The sequence below is a fragment of the Cydia pomonella genome, chromosome 1 (assembly GCF_033807575.1).
Source record: "Cydia pomonella isolate Wapato2018A chromosome 1, ilCydPomo1, whole genome shotgun sequence".
NCBI lineage: Eukaryota > Metazoa > Arthropoda > Insecta > Lepidoptera > Tortricidae > Cydia > Cydia pomonella.
Genome location: NC_084703.1, coordinates 34,104,095 through 34,129,256, shown reverse-complemented (window position 1 = coordinate 34,129,256; position 25,162 = coordinate 34,104,095). Strand labels below are relative to the sequence as shown.

General features: G+C 37.2%; 1 protein-coding gene across 1 annotated transcript in view; it reads right to left on the bottom strand.

Annotated features, from left to right (window-relative positions):
• The window catches only part of LOC133520661 (protein Wnt-5-like), a 68,935-nt gene extending 48,728 nt beyond the window's left edge, over nt 1-20,207 (bottom strand). The window contains exon 1 of the mRNA XM_061855220.1: nt 18,674-20,207. Within this exon, the coding sequence (XP_061711204.1) occupies nt 18,674-18,747 (74 nt within the window). The 5' untranslated portion in view covers nt 18,748-20,207. The remainder of the gene's footprint in view (nt 1-18,673) is intronic.
• Nucleotides 20,208-25,162: the final 4,955 nt, after the last annotated feature.

Here is a 25,162-nt window from a genome sequence, read left to right as displayed (position 1 = left end):
TTCTTCGACGAAACTTCATTTGACCATGGTTAGTCAATTTAAACCACCCGAACTATGGTTGGTCTATTTTAAAATGAGGCGCTGTGATTGGCTGTAGCGTTGTCACTTGAAAAAACATAGACTAGTTTTAAATGCAATATTTTTGTATGATAATTTATTATTTTATTTTAATAGTATGTACATTACTATAGAGCACGGGAAACAAAGGGTTGCAGGCCAAGTAGACGACCGAGCGCGTAGCGAGGTCGGATAGGGATACGCAGCCAGCAACGCCGTTTCTCGCCGAGATTTGTATAGTGCTTTTCTCAAACTTACAACAAAATAATTAAAAAAAAAATAGGATGATGATGATGATGATTGTTTCATGTCCTAATGTGATAGGTTATTCAGTGCGTGGGGATTGAAGGGGAACAAAAATGTAATTATTTTGGCGCTACGACGCATTTTTTCTTTTCTTTTTCCTTTTTTTTATTTTTTGTGTTTTTTTACAACTACTTCGAGGTTGTTGAAAGGGGAACGAAAATTTGATTATTTTTACGCTACGACGCACGGTTTAGGAGATACAGCCCTATAAAGATTTCTGCATGACTGAAAAAATAAAACTATGCGCCTGTATCTCCTAAACCGTGCGTCGTAGCGCAAAAATAATCAAATTTTTGTTCCCCTTTGAACCTCCGAAATAATATTTAATACACAAAAAAGAAAAAAAACAAGAAATACAAAAAAAAGGAAAAAAAAGCATAATGGCAGAATTTTCTTATAGGTTTTTATGGTTGAATGCCAAGACATCATTTGACGTTTAAAAACAAAAGAAAGTTGCCTTATATGTAAGGCTGTATGAAATTCCTTTACATGTCATCTTCGCTCATCGCACGTGATATGTAGTATTTCCGGAGCTAATTTGAAGTAAGTCATGAGCCTAGAGGACTTTGATAATTAATATGAGGTCAAAAATGAAACAAACGCCCGCTATCTTTGATTTCTGCATGCTGGGTCTGATCGAGATGAAAATCGATATCTAAGTATCCAAGCGGCCCTTCATTATGATTCTGAAGTCATATTTGGTAAAAGCGCCCTCCATCTTGAATGAAACGCCCGACATCTTGAATACCTCCATTTTTGCTCTTATCATGATCATCATTCATCATATAAAAGCAAACACGGATAAGATGTCGGGCGTTTTTGCCAAATTTGACCTCAGAATCATAATGAAGGGTCGCTCGGATCCTCAGATATCGATTTTCATCTCGATCAGAGCAAACATGCAGAAATTCGTATTGAACACGTCCTCATAGGAACAGTTTGTATGGGAAAATATAATTATTGTTTTTACTATTTTCCTCGCATTCTTTCCATATTTTTTCACCGTTCAAACCGTCCCTGGACCTAGAAATATTCCAATACCAAAAAAACTGCCAAATCGGTCCAGCAGTCCGCGAACCTAACGAAAAGTTATACAGCGAGATACCGGGACTTAGTAAGAAAGTACACATAAAAAACCTCCACCTACAACGGCGATTCGAATTTACTATCACAAATTTAAATTATTGAATTAAAAACCAGCCAAGAGCATGTCGGGCCATGCTCAGTGTAGGATTCCGTTACTCTTCCGTCACAATAAGCTAAACTGGAGCTTAACGTATAGTAAATTGTTAACCAAGGGATGAAACGAGAGATGAGAAATAGGCAAATTTGCATAATCAGTACCTAATTACTCTTTTTACTATGAAGGGGAAACTGTTTGCGATAACGCAAAAACAGCTAAACTGATCATGTCTGCTATAGTTTTCATTTAAAGTCTTTCTTAAGCTCTACTTCCACGATTTTTTTCATATTTTTTGGACCTATGGTTCAAAAGTTAGAGCGGGGGGGACACATTTTTTTTTTCTTTCGGAGCGATTATCTCCGAATATATTCACTTTATCAAAAAATATTTGTTGAAGACCCCTATTAGTTTTGAAAGCCCTTTCCAACGATACCCCACACTGTAGGGTTGAAGGAGAAAAAAAAATTCACCCCCACTTTACGTGTAGGGTAGGTACCCTCAAAAAAATTAAAGTTTTTAGATTTTATTGTACGACTTTGTCGGCTTTATTGATTTATATATCCATGCCGAATTTCAGCTTTCTAGCACTAACGACCACGGAGCAAAGCCTCGGACAGACAGACAGACAGACAGACAGATGGACATGGCGAAACTATAAGGGTTCCTAGTTGACTACGGAACCCTAAAAATGAAAGTTTCTTAATATCAATGGTTGTTTAAAATGCATAACATCATCCCCATATAAAGCCTGTTATGATCAAGAGAAATCAAAATAATATGATCCTAGCTAAACTATACGTGAAAAGTAATCCCATATTCTTTCTAGTGTTTGTTGGAACGACTAGCACATCATTTATCCGTACAATAAGGCATATTTCTTTTGTTAAAGATATAATTTGAATACTTCTTACTATGACTGTGCCAACGGGCCAACATTTGCGAACTAAATAGCTCCGCGGCACAAAGTTGACGCCCCGCCCGCCTCGGCACAATGTTTGTGGGGTCATTTTGCAGAGCTAGTTCGTCATCTATGTTTATTATCAATCGCTGTGTAAAAACAGCAACACTCTTAACTGTGGACTTTATGCCTTTTGTAATAAAGTCCACCGATGGACAGTTAACAGTGTGGGCCATCGTACCTATGCAATATAGGTTTTTAATATCTGGACGACCGACCCTTGCTCGGAAAATATATGAAACTCATTTTGCCGCCCGAAAACCCTCATATAGCAAATTTCATCGAAATCGTTAGAGCCGATCCGAGATATGTACAGGAATTGCTCCTTTCCAGGCATAAAATTTTATGGTCATTTGTGTTAATGAAAATAAGTATATAATTAAATGTATCAAAACCATGTTTATCAGACTCAAACTAAAAGTTGTTGTGTAGGTTAGTCATGTCCTAGTCTACCCATAAATAAGAGCGAAGTTTTGTTAATCAATATTAATGCCAACTGATTATTCGAACTATTGTGTTTCGACCAATAGTTTCTTAGCTAATTGAGACAGTTAATAAATGAATAATCTACGAAAAGTAAATATGCGTATCAATGTTCTGCGTATTGGCTACTCGTGCAAACGATTATTATGCGTAATGACATTCTGCCAATCGTTACTCGGCCAAAGAACCCGTCTGCGAATCGTTGTCGGCGAATCGAAAATCGGCGTATTGTTTGTCGGAAAATCAATAGGGCACCGTTTTCACGGTTTTCCTTGCCTATTTTCACTTCGCATAACAACTATTGGCATAACAACGCATAACTATAGGTCCGAATAAATTGATTATCCTAATTTTTATGCGCATACTTGTCTTGCCTAAAAGATTTTCGCCCTACAGGTTAAATGTCATAAGATGCTTATGTGGGTGATTCCACGAGACTGTAACGTCACTAACGTCAGTTACCAATTGTTTCGTGAGTTCTTACATTAATTTTATTAAGCTAATTTAAGTATCCAGATATCTACCTGTAGGGCTACGCCAGACATTCAGACACTTAAATTGAAATTTGCTTAATTAATGTAAGAACACACAAAAAAATTGGTAGCTGACGTTACAGTCTCGTGGAATTACCCATGTAGAATCCTTCTATATGCATAAACCGTATAGCCTAAATACAAATATCCTAAAACTTACACTACTAATTCGTAAATTACCCAATATTAACTTCTTGACAATAGTTTATTTAATTCATAATATCAAGCTTAACCTACCCTGTTTTTTAAGAACAGCCCATCTTTGTGGGGGTCGTAGTTCTAACCTAACCTAACCTGCTTTTATGACATCAGTTCGTCTATTAGAGGATCGCAATTCTTACCTAACCTAACCTGCATTTCTGGCAACAACTCGTCTTTATGGGGGTCTCAGTTCTAACCTAACCTAACTTGTTTTTATGAAAACAGTTTATCTTTCTGAAGGTCGTAGTTCTAACCTAACCTGCATTTCTGGTAACAGTTCATGTTTGTGGGGATGACAGCTCTAACCTAACCTCCATTTCTGACAACAGCTCGTCTTTGTAGGGGTCGCAGTTCTAACCTAACCTAACCTGCTTTTATGAAAACAGTTCGTCTTTGTGAAGGTATTCAACTGAGCTATTAACATTTCTGGCCTGGGGGTCTAGCTAGCTATGATAATCGTTTGCAAAAAAACGAAATGGAACACTAAGATAACCGTAAAAATGTACATAAATGATAGCGTTTTATTGTTTCGTTTTCTATAAACTATTGTCATCTTGGCTAGGCCCCCTGGCCCTACAAACAAATAAACGCAATGTACTAGTATAAGCAAGTAGTGTAAGTTACGTCGTTTTATACAGCCTAAAATTATAACATCAATTAAATTAGTAATTTTAGTTATAGTAATTTCAATGTTAGGATATTGCAAAATAAGTAGAAGCATCTATTCGGTGTATTGAATATTATGAAGTTTGAAGTTATTAAAAACCGACATTAGTCATTTTATTTTTATATACGGCCAAACAATATTATGCGCATAATATATTGGGCTTTTAAGGCGATTTGAAGAATTATTATAAGTAATGAAATTTATGCTAAATAGCGTTATGCCAATCGTGTTATGCCACGTGAAAAAATGACAATCCATTTTATGATGAAAAAGAGAGCACCACAATATTGATTACTGTATAGTCTATAGTATGAGTTTATACATTTGCTACTAAACGTTAGTATTTAGGGTTAAATAGTGAACGTTTCATTTTACCCCTGATGTTACATAAATATTTCCAGCCATTAAATACGTACTTAGAGTCAGACCAAGATTAGTTGGCAGCGATTTTGCTAGCCCAGCCTGTGCAAGTGTTAAGTAAATATCGTAATTTCATAGAAGTTTGACGTTTACAATAACACCTGCACTGTCGGGGCTATCATAATCGTTGCCAACTTATCTTGGTATGACTCTATGAAGAGTAAAATTCGAATTGAAGCAAATTTGCATATTTATGTTACATTTTTATCATGAAATAAATCAGGAATACAAAATCAACAGTTGTTTCAACCTTCTTAAAGATAAGTTAATAGTCACAATAACGAGGAGAAAATATAAAAAAGCAAAGGGATCATTTATAAATAGGTTGTAATTAAGTAAGCTCAGCTAAGTTGAAGCGCTTGAGCGAAGGGCGGGCGGGTGGAAAATCCGGGCGTGAGTCAGCCGCCGCGACGCGCCTGCATTCTCGTCGTCTTAATCTAATCCAAATTTGTTTTAGATTTAAATTTTATTTGATCAACAGTTGGTCATGCTCGCACTTTTTTGGTTTAGATTTAGTTGATTAGTTGATGCATAAACACAAATATAAATTCTGTAGCGGCAAGTAGTCGGCATGCGACGGCCAGACTGCGCGACGCATAGTTTACCCTCAAGTGTTGTTAACTACACTCGACAACCAACCAATTCTATCCACTTACTACGTGCATAAATCGTAATACTTAGTCACACATGAATTCGAATGACGATGAGATTAATACTCGATTATAAATTTGATTTAGGTACTGCTTTGGAATCGTATCGGTTATGGTGTATCTGTTTCCAGTAGGTATAAAACGATTTTTTTAAATAACTATTTAAAGATTCTGCATTCAACTTGAAACACAGGGCTGGCTATAACAAATCAACATTTAAAAAAGAGTAATTTGATGAACTGGAACTGCTGATGATGATCAGAATTGAACGACGCATACTTCACGTTTGGCGAATTGTCCTCTTCCCTGTGTTTGTTTAAATAGATTACCAAGATAAATTTTTGTCAAGTTCGAGTTCTGACAATAGGGGTCCATGAGGAATCGAGGGAACTCCTCAAATGTTAAAGGCATATATAGTTATCTTAGTATTTTTATCAACAAATCATGTTCGTCAAGTAGTTAGGTTTTCAAGGCACATTGTTGTCAAGCTTGTTTTTTATTTCTATCCTATTTATTAAATAGAACTTGTGTTTAAAAATAACTGCTATCCATATTTATGCATGGTGTGAAATAATTTATTTAAATACAATCGAATACCCGGTTGCAGTAGTCAAACATAGGGCAAATGTGTCAAGGTGGGTGCAGTGACAAAAAAAAAAACATTTTACCTCCTTTTCTACATAATTAGGCGTAGGACTCTGTCGTTTTAATTTGATTGTGTGAAATCCAAAATCAACAACAATCTTTCTTGACGTGCCAATTCTTTGAAAAAAAAACTTGAAAATAAGTCACGGCAAATATTTACAATTGTTACATAATATGAACATTTACATTATTTTCTTTCATAAGTAATATGTAGTTTTATTAAGCGTTTTCAATAAAAACACAAGTCAATTTGACAAGTATTTTTTTTCTAATGCAAAAAAACTAACTAATTTTTCCTTTATATATTTTATATAGAACGCCAAGCCACCGACAATCTTGCGCGGCGGTCTAAAAGTTGTGGAAGGGGCTTGCAGGACTCAAGAGGCTCCAAAATCGTGCTCAACAAATCTGGTGCACTTTTTTCACTTCACCATCCCAAGCAGAAAAGTTCACCTAATATTACTTAGATCCGCTATACGCACTTGGGTCTCTGTGTAAGTCAGGTGTAAGAATAAACAAATAGTGAGGAAGTGCACAACTCTCGGCGCAGAGCGCAGGTAAAGCCCCCCCATTCACACTCCTACATTGCAGTCCGCCGCGCCGTCCGCCTCATTGTGTATATTGTATGTGGTCGCGGACTGCGTGGCGTCCTGCAACACCCAAGTAGCAAATGCTTGCTAAATGCTTGTTGAGCAAGATTTTGTAATCCACGATATCTCCTTTATTTAATCCTTTATTTTTTGCATGTCTGTTTGAACTCAAACTTTAATAATAAAGCCAAAGGGTATGTCATTAAGACGTCTCACACGGCGCTTTGGTCACATTTTGTCGAAGAGGCCATATCAAAATGATATCTAAATGATGGCACACTGTAAGTTTGAATGGCCTTGAAGTCTACGTACAGTCAATTCTCAGATGTTGTGGTCGACTACCAATATATGTATACTTAGTGTGAACTTACAGGTTAGCAAATTGAAGCGAGTGGCGATCAGTCAGTAAGTATGTGTATGTGTTATTTTAATACGAGTTAAATGAATATTGATCTCACAATATTATGAAAATATATTTATATTATTATTGTATACGGATTTTCTTAGTATAGGTCTAAATGTATCCAAAATAAGTAGGTAATATTTAACCTTGTCACCTGTTAGTTGAAAAATGAACCTCTGTCTGAAGATTTGATGGCCATTAAAAGGAGCCATCGATACGGATGAGCAAGTCATCAGCGGCTACAATAAAAGATAAACAGCCGTCAGTTCGCGGTGAGGATGTGGGTAATTTATTGAATTTGTCAGGACAAAGTGAATGCAGCCGTAGTGTAAATAAAGAGCCCGCGGTGCGGATAAATTCGTGTCAGATCAAATGAATCGTGCGCCGCTTGTTGCGCTTATTGTGCAAGATGCTCTTTCCCCGAATAAAACATTAAACGCGACGAACTTGTATGACATATAAATATTTACATTATACGTACCTACCGACACCTACGCTACTGACCTAACTCCACGGAAGAGATATAGTTAAAATGGTTCATACCAGAACCATACCGGTTACTAGATTAGTGTAATTATTTTGACTTCCAGTAACGAAGGATTAATAAACTTGCATATGTTTGTCGCAAACAAGTCAGGATTAAAGACTATTTTGGAATGCCTGTATGTGTAGGTATTACATTATATAGAGACAATATACATACTTATGATTTGGATACAATATGGTGACTGGCGAACTATTATCACGAGAAATCTGTGATTTATTATATTGTATAAGTGATTTATTATTACAACATACAAATTATAAATCAGATAGTTGTGCAATTATTACTGATTTTAAGGAAGAAATATTAAAATTAAAATAGAAAAGTCAATAATATTTAACCATATAATTAGGTACCTAATATACCACCTACTTACTTACTCGTAACGATAGATTGTCTAACAGTTTTTATAGATTAGGTTTATACATATTTATACTATAAATAAATTTGATAATACCAGTAGAAGTAGTAGTAAAATTTGAATAATAAATTTACAAATAAGTAGTAACACAAGTTTACTCACTTACTATGAAATGTCGTAGGTACCTACCACCGCACTTAAATGTCAGAGAAATCTGTGCCCAAACAACGCCATAAAATAAATCCAGTAAAGTGGCTCGTATTTCACCTTCGCTCACAGGCATACCGCGAGCACGTAACCCGGATGAAAGAATTCAATAAAAATCACAATCGTAAAACTAAGACGGCATCCATATAAAAATACCTAAGAAAGCATTAAGAGCAGTCCCCTAATAATAGGTCCCGCCAGATGCACGGGACGGCCGCCTGGAAAAGTCACGATGGGAACTCGAGCGAGGGAAATCATTTTTTTCGGTCTACCACACACGGCCCTTGCTAACTCGGCGAAACTCAGCTCGCCCGTCTCACGGGAATCACTTACACAAAAGATATTATATTTTATGCTTACTTCGCTAAAAATATTACCTACGCCGGTCCGGCATTTATGGAATCTATACCTAGCACTAAGCCTAAACGAATACGGGCAGATACAGTCGCCATCAGATATATCATAGCGGAAGAGGTGCTCAAAGATATCTGAACAGTGAACACGCACTCTAACGCCTTGACAATAGAGGCGTGATCACTTGATCAGATATTTGAGAGCACCTTAGGCTGCTCCATACATCTGATGGCGACTGTACCTGACATTTGATAAAAAGAACACTGATGCGACTGACTCGTCTAAGCGCCACTTGCACCATCCCGCTAACCCGGGGTTAACCTGTTAAACCGTTAATTCAGTGTCAAATGGTAACCATGATAACTCCAGGTTTAACCGGTTAACCCAGGGTTAGTGGGATGGTGCAAGTGGCCCTAAGTGAGTAGGTACAGTCAGCAAAACAATTAGCTTAGCACCCCTGCATATTTTGTTAGCTTTAAGTACCTGTCCCTCTGATAACACTCACAGGTAAAACAAAAAAGTAAAAGCGACTTTAAAAAGGATAAAGTATTACTTATCCCGTTTTATAAAAGTTAGCAACTGATATATTTGAAATCGGTGCCAAGCCAAATCTCAAAAGTGTCATTACGCTTTCAAACCGAATGCTCCCTGCTCTGGTGTAGTTCGATTAAGAAATTATTATTAACCAGTATTTTAACTATTTGGCGTTGCATAAACTTCAAACGTATTAGTTGCTAGCGCATATAAAACGAGTTAATTGATACTTTATTTTATCCTTTTCTAAGTTATTTTACATATTTTAAGATTAATTTTGTTTTTGCATTTTTAGTTTTAAGTTTTTCTTACAAGTGATGCATCATTCTGCAAGACTCGATCCTGCCTGGCCAAACTGTCATAACACTAAGCATTTTTGCGCTTTGGGTACGTTTCAAGTGTCAAGATCTGGATCTGAGGAGTTACACCTCACGGATCCAATCACCAGAACTAGACCTTAACACAAATGTTCCTTCAGAACTTACTTGCTGAACAAACATAACGAAGAGGACATATCGCCAAAACTGAAATATGCCCTGTTAAAGAGTCCCGTTCTGGTCATCATCAGCAGTTCCATTTCATCGACCTTTTTGAGTGAAAATACATTGGTTTGTTGATAAAAATACTAAAATTATAGACTTGAGGAGTTCCTTGGATTCCTCATGGATCTCATTATCAGAACTGGGTTTTGACCGAAACGGGACGAACTCAAATAATAAATTTCCCAAATTGGTTCAGAAATGATGGAGTTCTGAGATAACATACCCGGACCCGGGTACGTCCTTAAACTACGTCCAAAAGAGAGGTACGGGCATTGTGAATGTCATCTGGCTTTGTGTGGTAGGGCACAGCCAGTGGATGTCATTCCAGATCTAGAGCAGAGCCCAACTGGGGAAGTACCTCCACCTTACAGAAAACAGCAGCCAAATAACACTAGACCCTACTCATAGTGTTGTGTTCCTGCCGGTGAGTAAGGTTGCCAGAGCTCATCGAGGGGGGGGCGGGTTTAGGGTCGGCAACGCGCATGTAACTCCTCTGGAGTTGCAGGCGTACATAGGCTACGGAGACTGCTTACCATCAGGCGGGCCGTATGCTTGTTTGCCACCGACGTAGTATTAAAAAAAAAAAAAAAAAAAAAAAAAAAAAAAAAAAAAAAAAAAAAAAAAAAAAAAAAAAAAACATACATGTACATACGTCCGTGTTTTTTATGCAACTTTAATAAATAATCAGGATTTTCCTCGAGTCGGTCTGGGAAATCATTCTTGCCAGTATTCCAAATCTATCCTCCGCCCCACCACTAACCCAATCCCTCAATCCTCCGATCACTCAACCTCACAGCACATCAATTAACCCCTGATCACTGAAACCCTTGACCCTGAACCACCAAACTCTCAACCGCCATTCCCCGAGCCCTCAACCACCCTCAACCCCAGACTATTTAACTCCTAATCCTAACCCTCAATTTCTCAACTTCCAAACCCCGACCAGTTATCTCCTACCCCTCGATTCCTCAACTCCCAACCCCTCAGTCCCCGACCCATCAACTCACCGCCCGCTCAACCACCTAACCTCTCAAGCCTTGACTCAAGCCCCAACCTCTCAACCCCCAACCTCAGACCTCCGCCTACCTTCACCACAACCGTCTACCTCACAAACCTCTCACAATTACCCGTCCTCACCTCTTTATTTCCAATACTACAAATCATAATACACCCAATTATAAGAGGATATATCGCCCGTGGTCTTCATAATCAGTAAGTAGCCTGTTTCTATGCATCTCGCTAGTACTGGCATCCCATAAGTGCGAGTGAAATGTATAGAAAGTAAGTCACGAATACGTCAGTTAATACGTAGAGTCAAACTCATGGAAAGGCTACAGTTGCACTACATCAAATTGGTAGTTTTCGAGAGGAAATGCTTTGTTGCTTGTTGCTTGCTTAAGAATACAGTCGAATCACCATACATGTGCCTTTAAAAATGGATGGATGGATGGATTTTTGATGGTTGTTGGAGTAATCGGTGAACATAGTACACTAAAAAAAGTCATCACAATTATCATTAAAAAATCATCATCATCAGATCCAATTCATCAAATTGATGATTTTTGAGAGAAAATGCTCGATTCTCTTAAGAAAACACCTAAATAACCATACACGTGTCTTTAAAAAATGAAGACTTCCCTCAACTAATTCCAGCATCAGAACACAACCAAATTAAAATGGAACCAACTTGGAAGTAACTCCTTTCAAACGAAAAATAATTACTCATATCGGATCGCAGGTGCCGGAGTAATCAGTGAACGTACATAAAAAAAATAGCCACAACAGAATACAGAACCTCCTCCTTCTATGAAACTGAAGTCGGTTAAAAATACGGTCGAATTGATAACCTCCTCCTATTTGGAGACATAAATGCGGCTTTAGGTGAGCCTAAATACTAGGACAGTGTGGAAAAATTTAATGGGCCCTGGAGGGCGAGTGCTTTAAATTTTCTATTAGTGGCATTAATTACATAACATTGTTCTAATCTACTAATACTAAAGCTTCACCGTAAATCCAGCCGATTCGCTCGGCGAGCATTATTGATGAATTCCTGGAGTGGGACGAGCTCACATTTCCCGCCGCGTTTCAGGGTGTAATCTCGAGCGAGTGATTGCGGGTTGCAACGGAACAACGCCGCTCATTAGTGCAATGTACAATTAGGACGAGCGAGCGGACACGCGGGCGGCCGCCGTCGGGGCTCGTGTTACGGCTTATATACTCACCTCGCTCGTCCGCTAACGACAATTGAGCTTGCGAAATGCGAGAATTACATTGTTACACATGCCATTTTACGGGAACCGTGCGTAAACACAATTGTAACATTTGTAACGTGGCAGTCTGGGAGTCACTTGCCACTGTAATGTGATTAAAACTGCAGCCTATGTAGGCTTTGTTTTTAGCGCTTTTACGATTAAACTTTGTCTATAACAACCAACCTGCACTTTTTCGGTCAAGAGCGAGTGGAACTTATCGTAAACGGTAGTCGATATCTGAATTCGGTAAGGTTTATTACAATATTGGGACGGAGAAACATTTGTTTTGGCTATTTGCTCTTAGTTACAATTTAAGATACTGTAAAATAGAAGGCATTAAAAGATAGGTACATTAACTAAAATTACACATAGACTACGTTTATTTGAAGTTCTATGTTTGATATTGAAATTAACTAGGCAGCTTGTAAGTTTCCAAAGTGACTCTTACACTTAAATTTCATGTAAGTTTCAAATGGCAAATTCCGCTTATATTTATTTAAATTATTCGTTGTTTTCGTATTTTTAGCGAACATAAACATTTTCTGTCAATTACGTAATTTTCAACAGTTGAAATATGTCACCGTTAAATATAAAATAAATATGAAAATATGTGTATATGTGTGGAAACATGTGAAATGTTTCAGAAATTGCCCATCGCTAATCTTAAATCCACCAAACTATTGAAAACTAGGACTTATCAATGACATTTCGAATGTCCATCGTCCGAGATAACACTTGCGTTTAGTAGCAAATGTATAATCCCGTACTAAACACTAATCAACATGTAAACAGACCCTAAGGCAAGTGTACACGCTCGTATAATATAAAAATAAGTCATTAATTATATCCAAAATGGTTTCTTTTGGAAAGTTACTTAATTTAAGAGGATACGGGAGCTGAGATTTAAATATTTTGGGGGAAGCGACTCCTAAAACTAGTGCTATAAGGACAACCCAGAATAGGCGAAAACGAAACGATGTTTCGTACTCGATTGTTTCCTCCTCCAAAACTTAACCAAATGTAACGAAATTTTGAGATTATCTGTGTCGGACTGTTTTGCTTTTTATGCTAATTGATGTCAGTTTTCAATACCATGCTTCTCTTTGCGGTCTAGTAAATTAGGCCGTTTTTGCGGGATATTTGAAGTGCACTAGCGCCTTATGAAAAACAGTCCGATACAGATATTAATAACAATAATCTTTGTTGAAAAAAATCGTTGCTCTAGCTTCAAAAACTAGAGGAAACAGTCGTTTGTATGGAGAAATGACCACTCCTGTTGCCTCTTAAGCATTTAAAGCTTGGGAATGCACCCTTGATAAACCCGTGTCAAACCAGCTGTTCGCGCCGTAATTTTGAAAAGGAAGAGAATGAAAAATGAAGAAATTAACAGATGAGTGATTTCGTTTAAGTGCCGTCAACAGTTATTTGTTTTACAAGGGGGCAAAAATGTTGTTTAACCGCTCGTGCTAATATTGATACCCGAGCAAGCGAAAGGATCCAAACTTCATCCACGAGCGCAGCGAGTGGTTCATGAAGTGGAATCTTGAGCGTTGCGAGGGTTAAATAAACTGCCTCCGTGTGATACACAAATTTCACCACACCCCCGCGAGGTGATTACTAACTATGAAATACCAAAATAATCAAAACAAATCAAATCCAAATAAACGTCATTAAACAATAAATATTTATCATTTAAAAGTCAATCCTACAAAACTAGCTAGCTAGCTATCTAACACTAGGAAATGACTCAAAATTTGCATTTGATTACTTTGCCCCACATGTGGATAAAATGCGACGTTCTCATCAGTTTTCGAACAATCAAAGTAATCAGATGCAAATTTTGAGTTGTCTTCTTATATTAGCTGGTAGGATTGCCTTTTAAATGATGATTTTGAATGATACATTTATTATTACTTTCATTTGGATTTGATTTGGTTCGATTTTTTTGGTATTTCATGGTTAGTATTTTCCTCACGTTGATGTAGAAGAAAATTTTTTTTTACTCGGAGGCTAAGTTTGTTTAACCCTCACAACGCTCAAGATTCCACTTATTCTTCTCCCACTTCCACTTCAATTTTGGAATCTTTCGTTTGCTCGGGTATCAATATTAGCACGAGCGGTTAAACAACAACTTTGCCCCCTTCTAAAACGAATCAATATTAAATTGTTGACAGTATATTCTATTACATTTGTAATAGATTCTTTTGTCAGTATGGCCTGGAAGTTATATCAATATGGGTCGATATGTTAAGGTTTTGACAGGTAATTTGTGAGGTTTTGATAGGTTATGGCGTCTTGGCACAGAATATATAATAGTAGGTACTGCCTTGGAGAGAATATTGGGCAATTATATATTAAATAGAAGGAGTGTCTATGGTATGTAGTCTGTATTTTGGAGATTGTCTTAAATCTGTGTAAATGTGTCTTGTGGTAGATGTGATTACTTAAGAATTCGGATATGCCAAAGGTAAGTGTGGTTTTTTCAATTACTGCATGAGGTCATTGTAGGTTGGAAACTGGGACAGAAAAAGAGGGTTTAGTGTACAGGCAGTTGTTCTTTCCTGTCGTTCTGAAGCTCGGATTTTAGTTGATGCTTGAATGACTGATTGGTATTCGCATACAGTCTGGGGCACGATTTAATTTAGTGGCAGCTTTTGCTGCAGCATCTGCTAGCTCATTCCCTTGGATGCCGCAGTGAGCCTTGGTCCAAAATAATTCCACACTTGTAGTTTGTTTATGTTTAAGAATTATTATTAACTGTTTGGGTTTGAGATTTCAGTGAGTCCTGATTTACTGTCTGAAAACTCTATAATTGTTAGGTAACTCCCATAAGTATTTAATTATAAAATATCAATTCATCAGATAAAGATCGTTAGATGAATGAGACCTTATCTTTACCAGCCTACACACGCCTCGCTGTGGGGCACAGGGCTCTTCTCATTCTAGGATCATTTGCACGCATAGCAGGTAATAGAGCACCCCATGGCTAAGGAACCCTAAAGGTAGGGGTTGTGGGAAATAATAGTATATATATATATATATAATAATAATAAATAAATAAATAAATATTATAGGACATTATTACACAAATTGACTAAATCCCACAGTAAGCTTAATAAGGCTTGTGTTGAGGGTACTTAGACAACGATATATATAATATATAAATATTTATAAATACTTAAATACATAGAAAACACCTATAACTCGGGAACAAATATCCATGCTCATCACACTAATAAATGCCCTTACCGGGATTTGAACCCGGGACCATCAGCTTCGTAGGCCAAACCGGTCGTCAAATATATATATATATATATATATAATAGTAGTTCGGGGCTAAGCCGGGACTAAAAGAATTGCGAAAAAAAATCAAGAAAAAATAGCCGAACGACAGCAGTTAAAAAAACCGGCCAAGAGCATGTTGGACCATAGCGCAGGGTTCCGTCGTAACGTGTTTTTACTAAGGAAAGACTTTTTGCGCAAACTCCAAAACGACTTAATCGATTTGGTCTGCTATAGTTTTAATTGAAATTTAACTCTTTTCTAAGGTATTTTCATGGTTTTTTGACCGGTGGTTCAAAAGTTAGAGGTGAATGAAAAAGTTTACATTATGCTCATTCCAGAAACTTTCAGTATTACCCACGTACTTACTACAGTATAAGGTGTCTAGTTCTGTTATTAGTTTATGTAGCTTCAGATACCATAATAAATAAATAAAACCGGCCAAGAGCATGTCGGGCCACGCTCAGTGTAGGGTTCCGTAGTTACTCTTCCGTCGCAATAAGCTAAACTGGAGCTTAACGTATAGTAAATTGTTAACCAAGGGATGAAACGCGAGTTAAACAAATAGGCAAATTTGCATAATCAGTACCTACTGATTAAAGTCTTTTTACTATGAAGGGGAAACTTTTTGCGATAACTCAAAAACAGCTAAAGTGATAATGTCCGCTATAGTTTTCATTTAAAGTCTATCTTAAGCTCTACTTCCACTATTTTTTTCATATTTTTTGGACCTATGGTTCAAAAGTTAGAGGGGGGGGACACATTTTTTTTTCTTTCGGAGCGATTATCTCCGAATATATTCACATAATCAAAAAATGTTTGTTGAATACCCCTATTAGTTTTGAAAGCCCTTTCCAACGATACCCCACACTGTAGGGTTGAAGCAGAAAAAAAAATCACCCCCACTTTACGTGTAGGGGAGGTACCCTCAAAAAAAATATTTTTTTAGATTTTATTGTACGACTTTGTCGGCTTTATTGTTTTATATATCCATGCCGAATTTCAGCTTTCTAGCACTAACGACCACGGAGCAAAGCCTCGGACAGACAGACAGACAGATAGACAGACGGACATGGCGAAACTATAAAGGTTCCTAGTTGACTACGGAACCCTAAAAAGAATACAGCGAATTTAAGAATACAAAACTCGTTTTTGCTCTATTTCGTTTAATTTATAAACTGGAGATATTATAAACTAATTAGAGGACTACCTCATGTAGTTGTATGTGCAAAGTTTTATTATGATCCAACACGCAGTTTTAAAATGAGAACGAAACTCTCTTTATATGGGAAGGTGAAATTCGACCAAGCTTGCTGCAGACTCTTAAATACGTTTTATTTTAAATTCATCTGGGCTCTGTAAAAGGTGACGCGACCCAGGTATTGTTACACATCCATCTCCTAATATCCACTGGCCGGAGCCTGTCACCATACGCTAGGCATCTGAGCGCGGTCATTATTAACCACCAAAGGATGCTACAGTCCGGCTACAATTGACGCCAATGACTTTATGTTTAAATATGTACCCCGGCTACTCGCTTCGATCTTAGTACCATAGAGACATAAGAAGTACTAGAGTGCTCACTCCATACATCAGTTTTATTATATTCGCACTCAAGTTTTGGTACATGGAGATTCCATTCCTTACCTCCACCTTCCATAACGGTGACATTTCAATTATATGTGCGCCATATTGTCATTTCTCGACAGGTTAGGCATCGAAGGCACAGATCTTCGGCATTCAGTCAAAGTTGCACAGTTTGTTTGAAAATATTTTAAATGGCTATTAATATATCAAATTAAGTATTTTTAAACATAAACAAAAATATTAAATTATAATCCCCAGTATTTTCAAAGTAAAACTCATTTGTACCTTGACTTTGAACAAAGTATTTTACTTATAACCTATTCGGTTCGTATTAATTCGTGACATAATTAAAAGCCGGCCAAGTACGAGTCGGACTCGCACAGGAAGGGTTCCGTACCATTATCTTTAAAAACGGCCACCCATCCAAGTACTGACCCCGCCCGACATTGCTTCACTTCGGTGATTGGATGAGAACCTCGAGATTGGAAATAAATATTTATTTTATTCTGTTTTTAGTATTTGTTGTTATAGTGGCAACAGAAATACATAATCTGTAGAAATTCAACTGGCTAACTATCACGGTTCATGAGATACAGCCTGGTGACAGGACGGACGGACGGACGGACGGACAGCGGAGTCTCAGTAATAGGTTTGACCCTTTGGGTACGGAACCCAAAAAGGAAACTATAACTTCCTAGTTAGGGAGTTAGAGTTTTTTTGTTTCTCAACCATAACTCCTGGGGGATCAATATAAGCCTTTTCCCTTCAGTACACTTGCATAAAATAAGATATTTTTCGAGCAAGTGTGATGGAAACATACAGGCGCAACCGGAAACCAACAGTTTAGGTAATTATTAACTTCAGATGTAAAAAATAGTCGCAAAAGCGATTTGAAGTCATCACAAATACATTGCGCTTTAATATTCCGTGAATTTTCGCTTGGCAGGCAGCATATGGAGTGTTGTGTAGAGACACAAGCAAACAGAGAAACCTTCATATCAAGCAAAGTCAAAAATACTGATGTAAAATAGTGTAGAGAAAAAAAACAATACCTACTACATAACTAATTGTAATAATATATCTAAGGGGAGGCGAGCATTAATCGAAGTTACTAAACCCCGACATAGTATTCATCTCACTAATCAAGTAGTAGGTCGTGAGCGCAATTATAATTAATTTGATGTAACAGTTTCTAATCGCATGATGGGTATTCTATAAGTGCATAAAAAACTAGTATGCAAAATACTTTTGTAAAGGCAGCAAAAGGCAAATCCAGGAAAATCAAAAAGTACGGCCAATAAATACGAATAGTTGGTACTTACCCAGAGTATCACTTATTTTATTCAACGTTGACGACACTCAGAATAACGTCCACCACGTTTATAACACAATTAAATTGATAAGTAATTAATTAGCTGTGGGCTGTATTTTCGTTTTAGATTGAAAGGTGAGCGTGGACAGTATTAAACTATATTATGATTCACTTCTTCAGCCAGTGTTTTTGTTTTGTATTTAAGTACAAAATAACTTAATATACAGTTATCTACTTTAAGGTGCAGTAGGTTTAGAAAACGGATAATAAAAGAGTCTTAGCGCTTTTTTGGATCACAATACGCCTGCCATAAATTTAATTGTTTGAGGCCTTTCTGCAAAATGTAAAGTATAATCAATTTTACTCAAAACTAAACATATGAAATTTATTTCTAAAAATTAGCAATAAGTTCTTGAAGGAATTCAGCGATTACTTTTTATTTTCAAAACACACAACAAATTAAAATTTAATAACATATTATCCGCGTTCCCGGACACTTATTTCCATCTCGCTCTCGCTTACGCTTAGTGAGAGTGAGAGAAGAACACGAACTTACTGCACCTTAACTACGCTTATAATATTTTAATAGAATTAGTACTTACAGCCATCGAATCGCCTCCGTCGATTTCGGTAAAAACATAAACAAAAGAATCAAAAACACATTAAAACAACGCATTACAAAACAAAAAAGTGCACTTATGCCATGAAACGCGAAGATGTATTTATTATACGTATATTAAAATATTTGGCGGGAATACGTCGTAAAGTAGCGATAGGACCGCGACAACGACAGTCGTAGCCGAGTGTGCCCTAGCTGCGTCCGCGACAGAATGCACTGGGTCGTGAGACCGCGGGAGCACAGGAGCGCAGCCGTTGGGCGGTCAGCCGCGCGCCACCGCCCGCTGTCGCCCGCGACTCGCGCCGCGCGGCCACTGGTCGCCGGATCACCCGCTCTACGCAGCGCCGCTTCCTCGCCGACGACCGGCGACGCGACTCTCACAGACTAATGCACCTATAAGCTTCTCTAATAACCGAATCACATGTTGCATTGTAGGTATGCGCATTGAAGAAATTTATTATTTATCACTGAGCAACGATTGCAGTTGTTTCGTATGCCTTTCATACGCGAAACGGCGCAAGTCGAAAATAGATTAGAGGACATGTCGCGCGACAGCCGAAAGAAAAACATTGAAATTAAAAATGTCCCAAAACTTGAGAAAGAGACTAGAGGAGACCTAGTTAACATGGTTACTAAGTTGTCAGAGACCATAGGGCTCCCTTTATCTCCCTCGGACATCTCGGACATACACAGGGTATGTAGCCGACCGAATGACAAGCAAAACCCTCCCATTATAGTGGAAATGGTATCGGCTATACAGAAAAATGATATTTTAGGGAAATGCAAAGAGTACAACCAGACAAACTCTAGCAACAAATTACGCGCCAAGCATCTCGGCTTACTCCGACATAACATACTGGAGACCCCAATATACATAACGGAGAACTTAACAGTTAAAGCAGCTCGACTACGATTTTTATCAAGAGATTTGGCAAGCTCAAAAGGATATGAGTTCTGTTGGACTTCTTTTGGCAGAGTTTTTGTTAGAAAAACTAAATCCGCACCTATAATTAACATCACAAGTGAGGCGCAGGTGCAGAGACTTCTTCAAGAATCGTGACTAGCTATAAATCTAGGTATATCTTGTTATTATTACTATATTGCATCTTTGGCTGTTTATGATTGGATTACTTTTTTGTTCTCGCTTTACGCGTACAACACACACATACTCCACGTAACTATTTATTGTAACATAAAAATATACACATGAAACTAAAATCTTACATAAAAATAACATAAAACCCCATATACATTATATCAAACGAATCATGAATTATAAGTTATCTCATAGACCAATTATAGACCCGATAAAATACTTATACTCATCATTAAATGCTACCACAACTGAATTTAAACATATCCAAAATGAATGACACTCTTTCTACTCTTAACCAAATTGACGAATTACTTGTGGTACAATCCGTAGAATGCAATAAAGAAGATGTTCTACAACATATAAAAATCAAACAATCTGATATTACTATTTTAGCACCAAATATAAGAAGTATTTACTGTAACTTAGATAATCTCATAGTAACCCTAGCGCAATTTTAGTTTGATGTTGATATTATAATACTTAGTTAATGTAGATTACAGCCGGACAAACCTGTACCATCATTATGAGGTTGTCTAATGTAGCTTTTGAGAGAGTGTCGTCCCATGCACGCTGAATTTTTGGGTTCCCTGGCACAGTCGCTCCCGGGTTGATGCACAACCATGCCCTTAAGGCATCCGCCACATGGGGTATGCACACTCTGTCGCCATTTTTTGGTACAATATTAGCAACGAGGTCTGCCACCCCATGGGCCGACGCCAGAAAGACTGGCAGGCACACGTCTTTTATACGCCGCACGCCAATGCCACCGTGACGGACCGGAAGGGCTGCTTGTGTCCACTGGTTTTCGTTCATAAAGATGTTTACCAAAGACTCTATTGATAACTTTATAGCGGCATCGAAGCAATCGATGTCGTCAGGAAATAACCACACGGGGGCCGTACGCAGAAGATAGGTTACCTTAGGTACGGCAAAACATTTTTGTAATAGAACCAAAGCTACATGCGGATTGATGTCCTTGAGGCGTTCGCCAGCAAGCAGAAGGAGCTCTTTTCGCCTTAGCAGAGCTTCGGGTACTGCAGATGGAAATAAAGGGGCTCCGAGTAAAGTAAAAGAGTTGGAGCTAAGTTCCCTTAGCCCAGGCAATACCGATGAGAGGGAGGGGAAGAAAGAAGATGACTCCAACCCGCACGCGAAAACCTCACATTTGGACGCATTAACTTCCAACCCCAGATCCTTAAGGCGCGGAAGCAAAATAAGCAAGTCTCGCTTTACTTCTTCTGGTTTACCTCCAATGGTACCATCATCGAGGTACCAAATGTTGAGCGGGGACTTAAGCTCAGCGATTGCTTTTTGTATTGAGAGGCTAAAAGTGAGGGGACCCAACGGATCTCCTTGTTGAGCACCCACTTGAGACATAATACGACTGGAACCATAGAAGAGGTTGGAAGGTAGGTGATGGACCTGGTGGAGGAAGGGGTAGAGAAATGGAATATTCTCACTTACCTCTTTTAATAAGACGTCCCTCTCAACAGAGTTAAAAGCGTTTTTTAGGTCTAGTTTGACTATCACACTACCTGCATTTTCTGAATCTAATGCAAAACTACGCACTGCATGTATCGCCGCTTCGCAACCCAAAGGTGTCCCAAAACCCACCTGAAGTGGTTGAAGGTAGGAAGCTCTCTTACCGCGCGGCATCCAAGCTTAGCGACGAGTCGTCGGAATGTGCACCCTACTGCTATTGGACGCATCCCTCCCTCCTTCTTCCTTAAAGCGCAAAGAGTAGCCCCATATAAATAAGGACAAACTTCAGCAAGTAACTTTCCGCTAAGTATTATGTATAAATTAAAAAAATCTCTGTTATGTAAATAATTGCGGACTGTTTTCATAATGGACCCCCGTCATTTTCTGCACAACACTTTTGTCGACATTTTTGGTGTGTTGATTTCTAGTAGAGCGCAATGAATTGATACCCTGGACAATTTGACTAGTCTTATTTACTTCCGACTTCGTTGTTGACTATGTTATAAAACTTTTCGTCTTACAGCCGCAATTATAAATTGCCATATCATGTTTTTTTGCGAACTTGTCAAGTTTCACGAACTTATATTTTTCGGGTAAATTACCTCTATTATTGGCCATATAAAACTTCGAACCGAGTAGTTGATTACAATCGAGTTTTAGGTACGTCTTGTCGTCCAACAACAAGCAACCTTCGAATTTTGTCAATACTGGGTCGTACAATAGTCGAGCTAGTGTTTTAGCTTGTCGGATCTGTTCAACAGTCCGATTTGGCTGTTTTATTGCTCGATAGCTCTTATAGCCACCTCTGAGGTGAATCATCTTTATCTTTCTAGAAGTTTCTTTGAATTTATGGGATAAATCGTATTTAGATTTAGACCGTCCTGAATTTTGTTTGAGTGACCTTGGGACTTTTTTCCCAAAATCTTCTTATTTGTCCCAGACCTCCGATTAGTTAGTGTTTTCCTGTAGGCTGATAGAGACTCCTTGTAACGTTTTATGACCCTACAAATACTAGCTTTTAGCATCTTAAGCGACTTAGCTGTCTTTGTCCAGGATCGATAAGAATTTTCGAAGCATTTGTGCACGATCAATCTTCTGTTAAAGATAAGATAAAAAATGTTTATTGCCACAACTACGAAAGATACAAAATAAAAATAACATAGAACGTGAGATAAAACAAAATACACTTAATTGCACAAAATAAATTATCCAAAAATCACAAAAAAATTACTACAGCTCTTAGGTACCTATGTGGTTTTTTGGTACCTATAGGCAATGGGTATGTAACTTTTAGTCGACTAACGTTTGGTAGAGTCTAGGTTCACATACCGTTCAATTACAATTATTAGAAGGATTGTGGGATATTGCTATTTTACAATAAAAAATATATAATATACTTACCATCAACAACAATATTCTTGTTGTTTTTTTATAATATTTTTTTTTATTTATATTTTTTTGTTACCCCCAAAAAAAACATCCTATGACACTCCCGTGATCAAGACGAATCTAACGATACTTCATACATCAAAATCCATCAAGCCGTTTAGGCTACAGGAGGCCACAAAGAAACAGACATACATACATACACTCGAAAAACATCCTCCCTTTGGCAGTCGGGTAAAAAAAAATTCCAAATTTCATTTCCAACTGTACATTTTTCAATCAAATTTTCCCTATATGCTTATTTGACAGATTTCAATTTAACAAATTACCATTCCCTAACATTAATTAAACAACATTCATTAGACCAAAATGTTTCACTTGGTTTAAAAATGTTTAACAATTTTTAGTTTATCAAACATGTTTAGTCTATTTTTATTTATTTATTTAATTAAAAATAAAATATTATTTAAAGAATATTAGAGTATCTACATAGAGATTACCGTACCAAAAGTTTAAGTAAATCGCATTAGCCAGTGTGGGTTTTTTTTTTATTATTTATAAAAAGTTTTATAAATTTATATCTCGGAAAATAACAGAGATAGGAGAGAGAGAATCTAGCAAAAAACTTTTGGTAATCATTTGGGTCTTTGAATTGGTGTTTTTTATTCTTTATTCCTTACTTTCTTATTTAGCAAAAAAACTTAGTAATCAATTAGTAACCTAAGAATTTAATTTGGCAGAGTAATCTATCCGATTAAACAAATTTTACTCGAGTAACGTTTTTATAAATTTAATTTCGAATAAAGTGACAGCTAAATTATAACAGTTTCTTTAGTTTAGCAATTGCGGTACTACATACATATTATCGGCGTATAAAGTAATGTATCGGAAATCGCAAGCAATTTATTGCAGTCCATGGAGCCGTTTAAACAGATAACTACACTAATAAACTCCTACGCCTGAAAATTAAAACCTGGTATTATTTTTAAAAATTTGTACTAATATTTGTAAATGTTTCAGGTTTCTAAGACTCCTTAAGCTAAAAACAATGGCCCCTGTAATTTTAGTAAATAATAATAATTCTTGTAAATAAGTATCAGCTGATATTAAGATGCTCGAATTTCTAATTAATACTAAAAAAACTATCGTGTTTCGACCAAGGGTTTCTCGGGTAATTGTGACGGTTACTAAACGATTATTCTACGAAAAGTAAATCTGCCTATCAATGTTATGCCAAGTTGCCAACTGACTACTCTGCGTAATAAAATTCTGCCAAACCGTCCTCTGCCAAAGCGTCTGCGAAACAAAAATCAGCCTAATTTTACTAGGCGAATCAATAGGGCACCCTATTAGGGTTGTGGGCACAAGGGCGGATCCACCGTTGTGGGCACGATGGGCATGCCCACAACCCTAATAGGGTGCCCTATTGATTCGCCGAGTAAAATTACGCTGATTTTCGTTTCGCAGACGCTTTGGCAGAGGACGGTTTGGCAGAATTTCACTACGCAGAGTAGTCAGTTGGCAACTTGGCATAACATTGATAAGCAGATTTACTTTTCGTAGAATAATCATTTAGTAACCGTCACAATTACCCGAGAAACCCTTGGTCGAAACACCATAGTTAGAGTGATTTTTAGTATTAATTAGAAATTCGAGCATGTTAATATCAGCTGATACTTATTTACAAGAATAATAATTATTTACTAACATTACAGGGGCCATTGTTTTTAGCTTAAGGAGTCTTAGAAACCTGAAACATTTACAAACATTGATAAGCAGATTTACTTTTCGTAGAATAATCATTTAGTAACCGTCACAATTACCCGAGAAACCCTTGGTCGAAACACGATAGTTAGAGTGATTTTTAGTATTAATTAGAAATTCGAGCATGTTAATATCAGCTGATACTTATTTACAAGAATAATAATTATTTACTAACATTACAGGGGCCATTGTTTTTAGCTTAAGGAGTCTTAGAAACCTGAAACATTTACAAATATTAGTACAAATTTCTAAAAATGACACTAGCTTTTAATTTTCAGGAGTAGGAGTTTTTTAGCGTAGTTATCTGTTTAAACGGCTCCATGGACTGCAATAAATTGCTTGCGATTTCCGATACATTACTTTATACGCCGATAATATGTATGTAGTACCGCAATTGCTAAACTAACTAAACTGTTATAATTTAACTGTTACTTTATTCGAAATTAAATGTAAAAAAACGTTACTCGAGTAAAATTTGTTTAATCGGACTGATTACTCTACCAAATGAAATTCTTAGGTTACTAATGGATTACTAAGTTTTTTGCTAAATAAGAAAGTAAGGAATAACGAAAAACAAGACACCAATTCAAAGACCCAAAAGATTACCAAAAGTTTTTTGCTTGATTCTCATTTTCCAAAGAATCTATCGTAAAAACATAAACGCCAAATAATCATTTTTCCACTCAATACATAGCATAAAAATGTATTGCATGAAATTTTTCGAAAAACAATGTTTATACATTT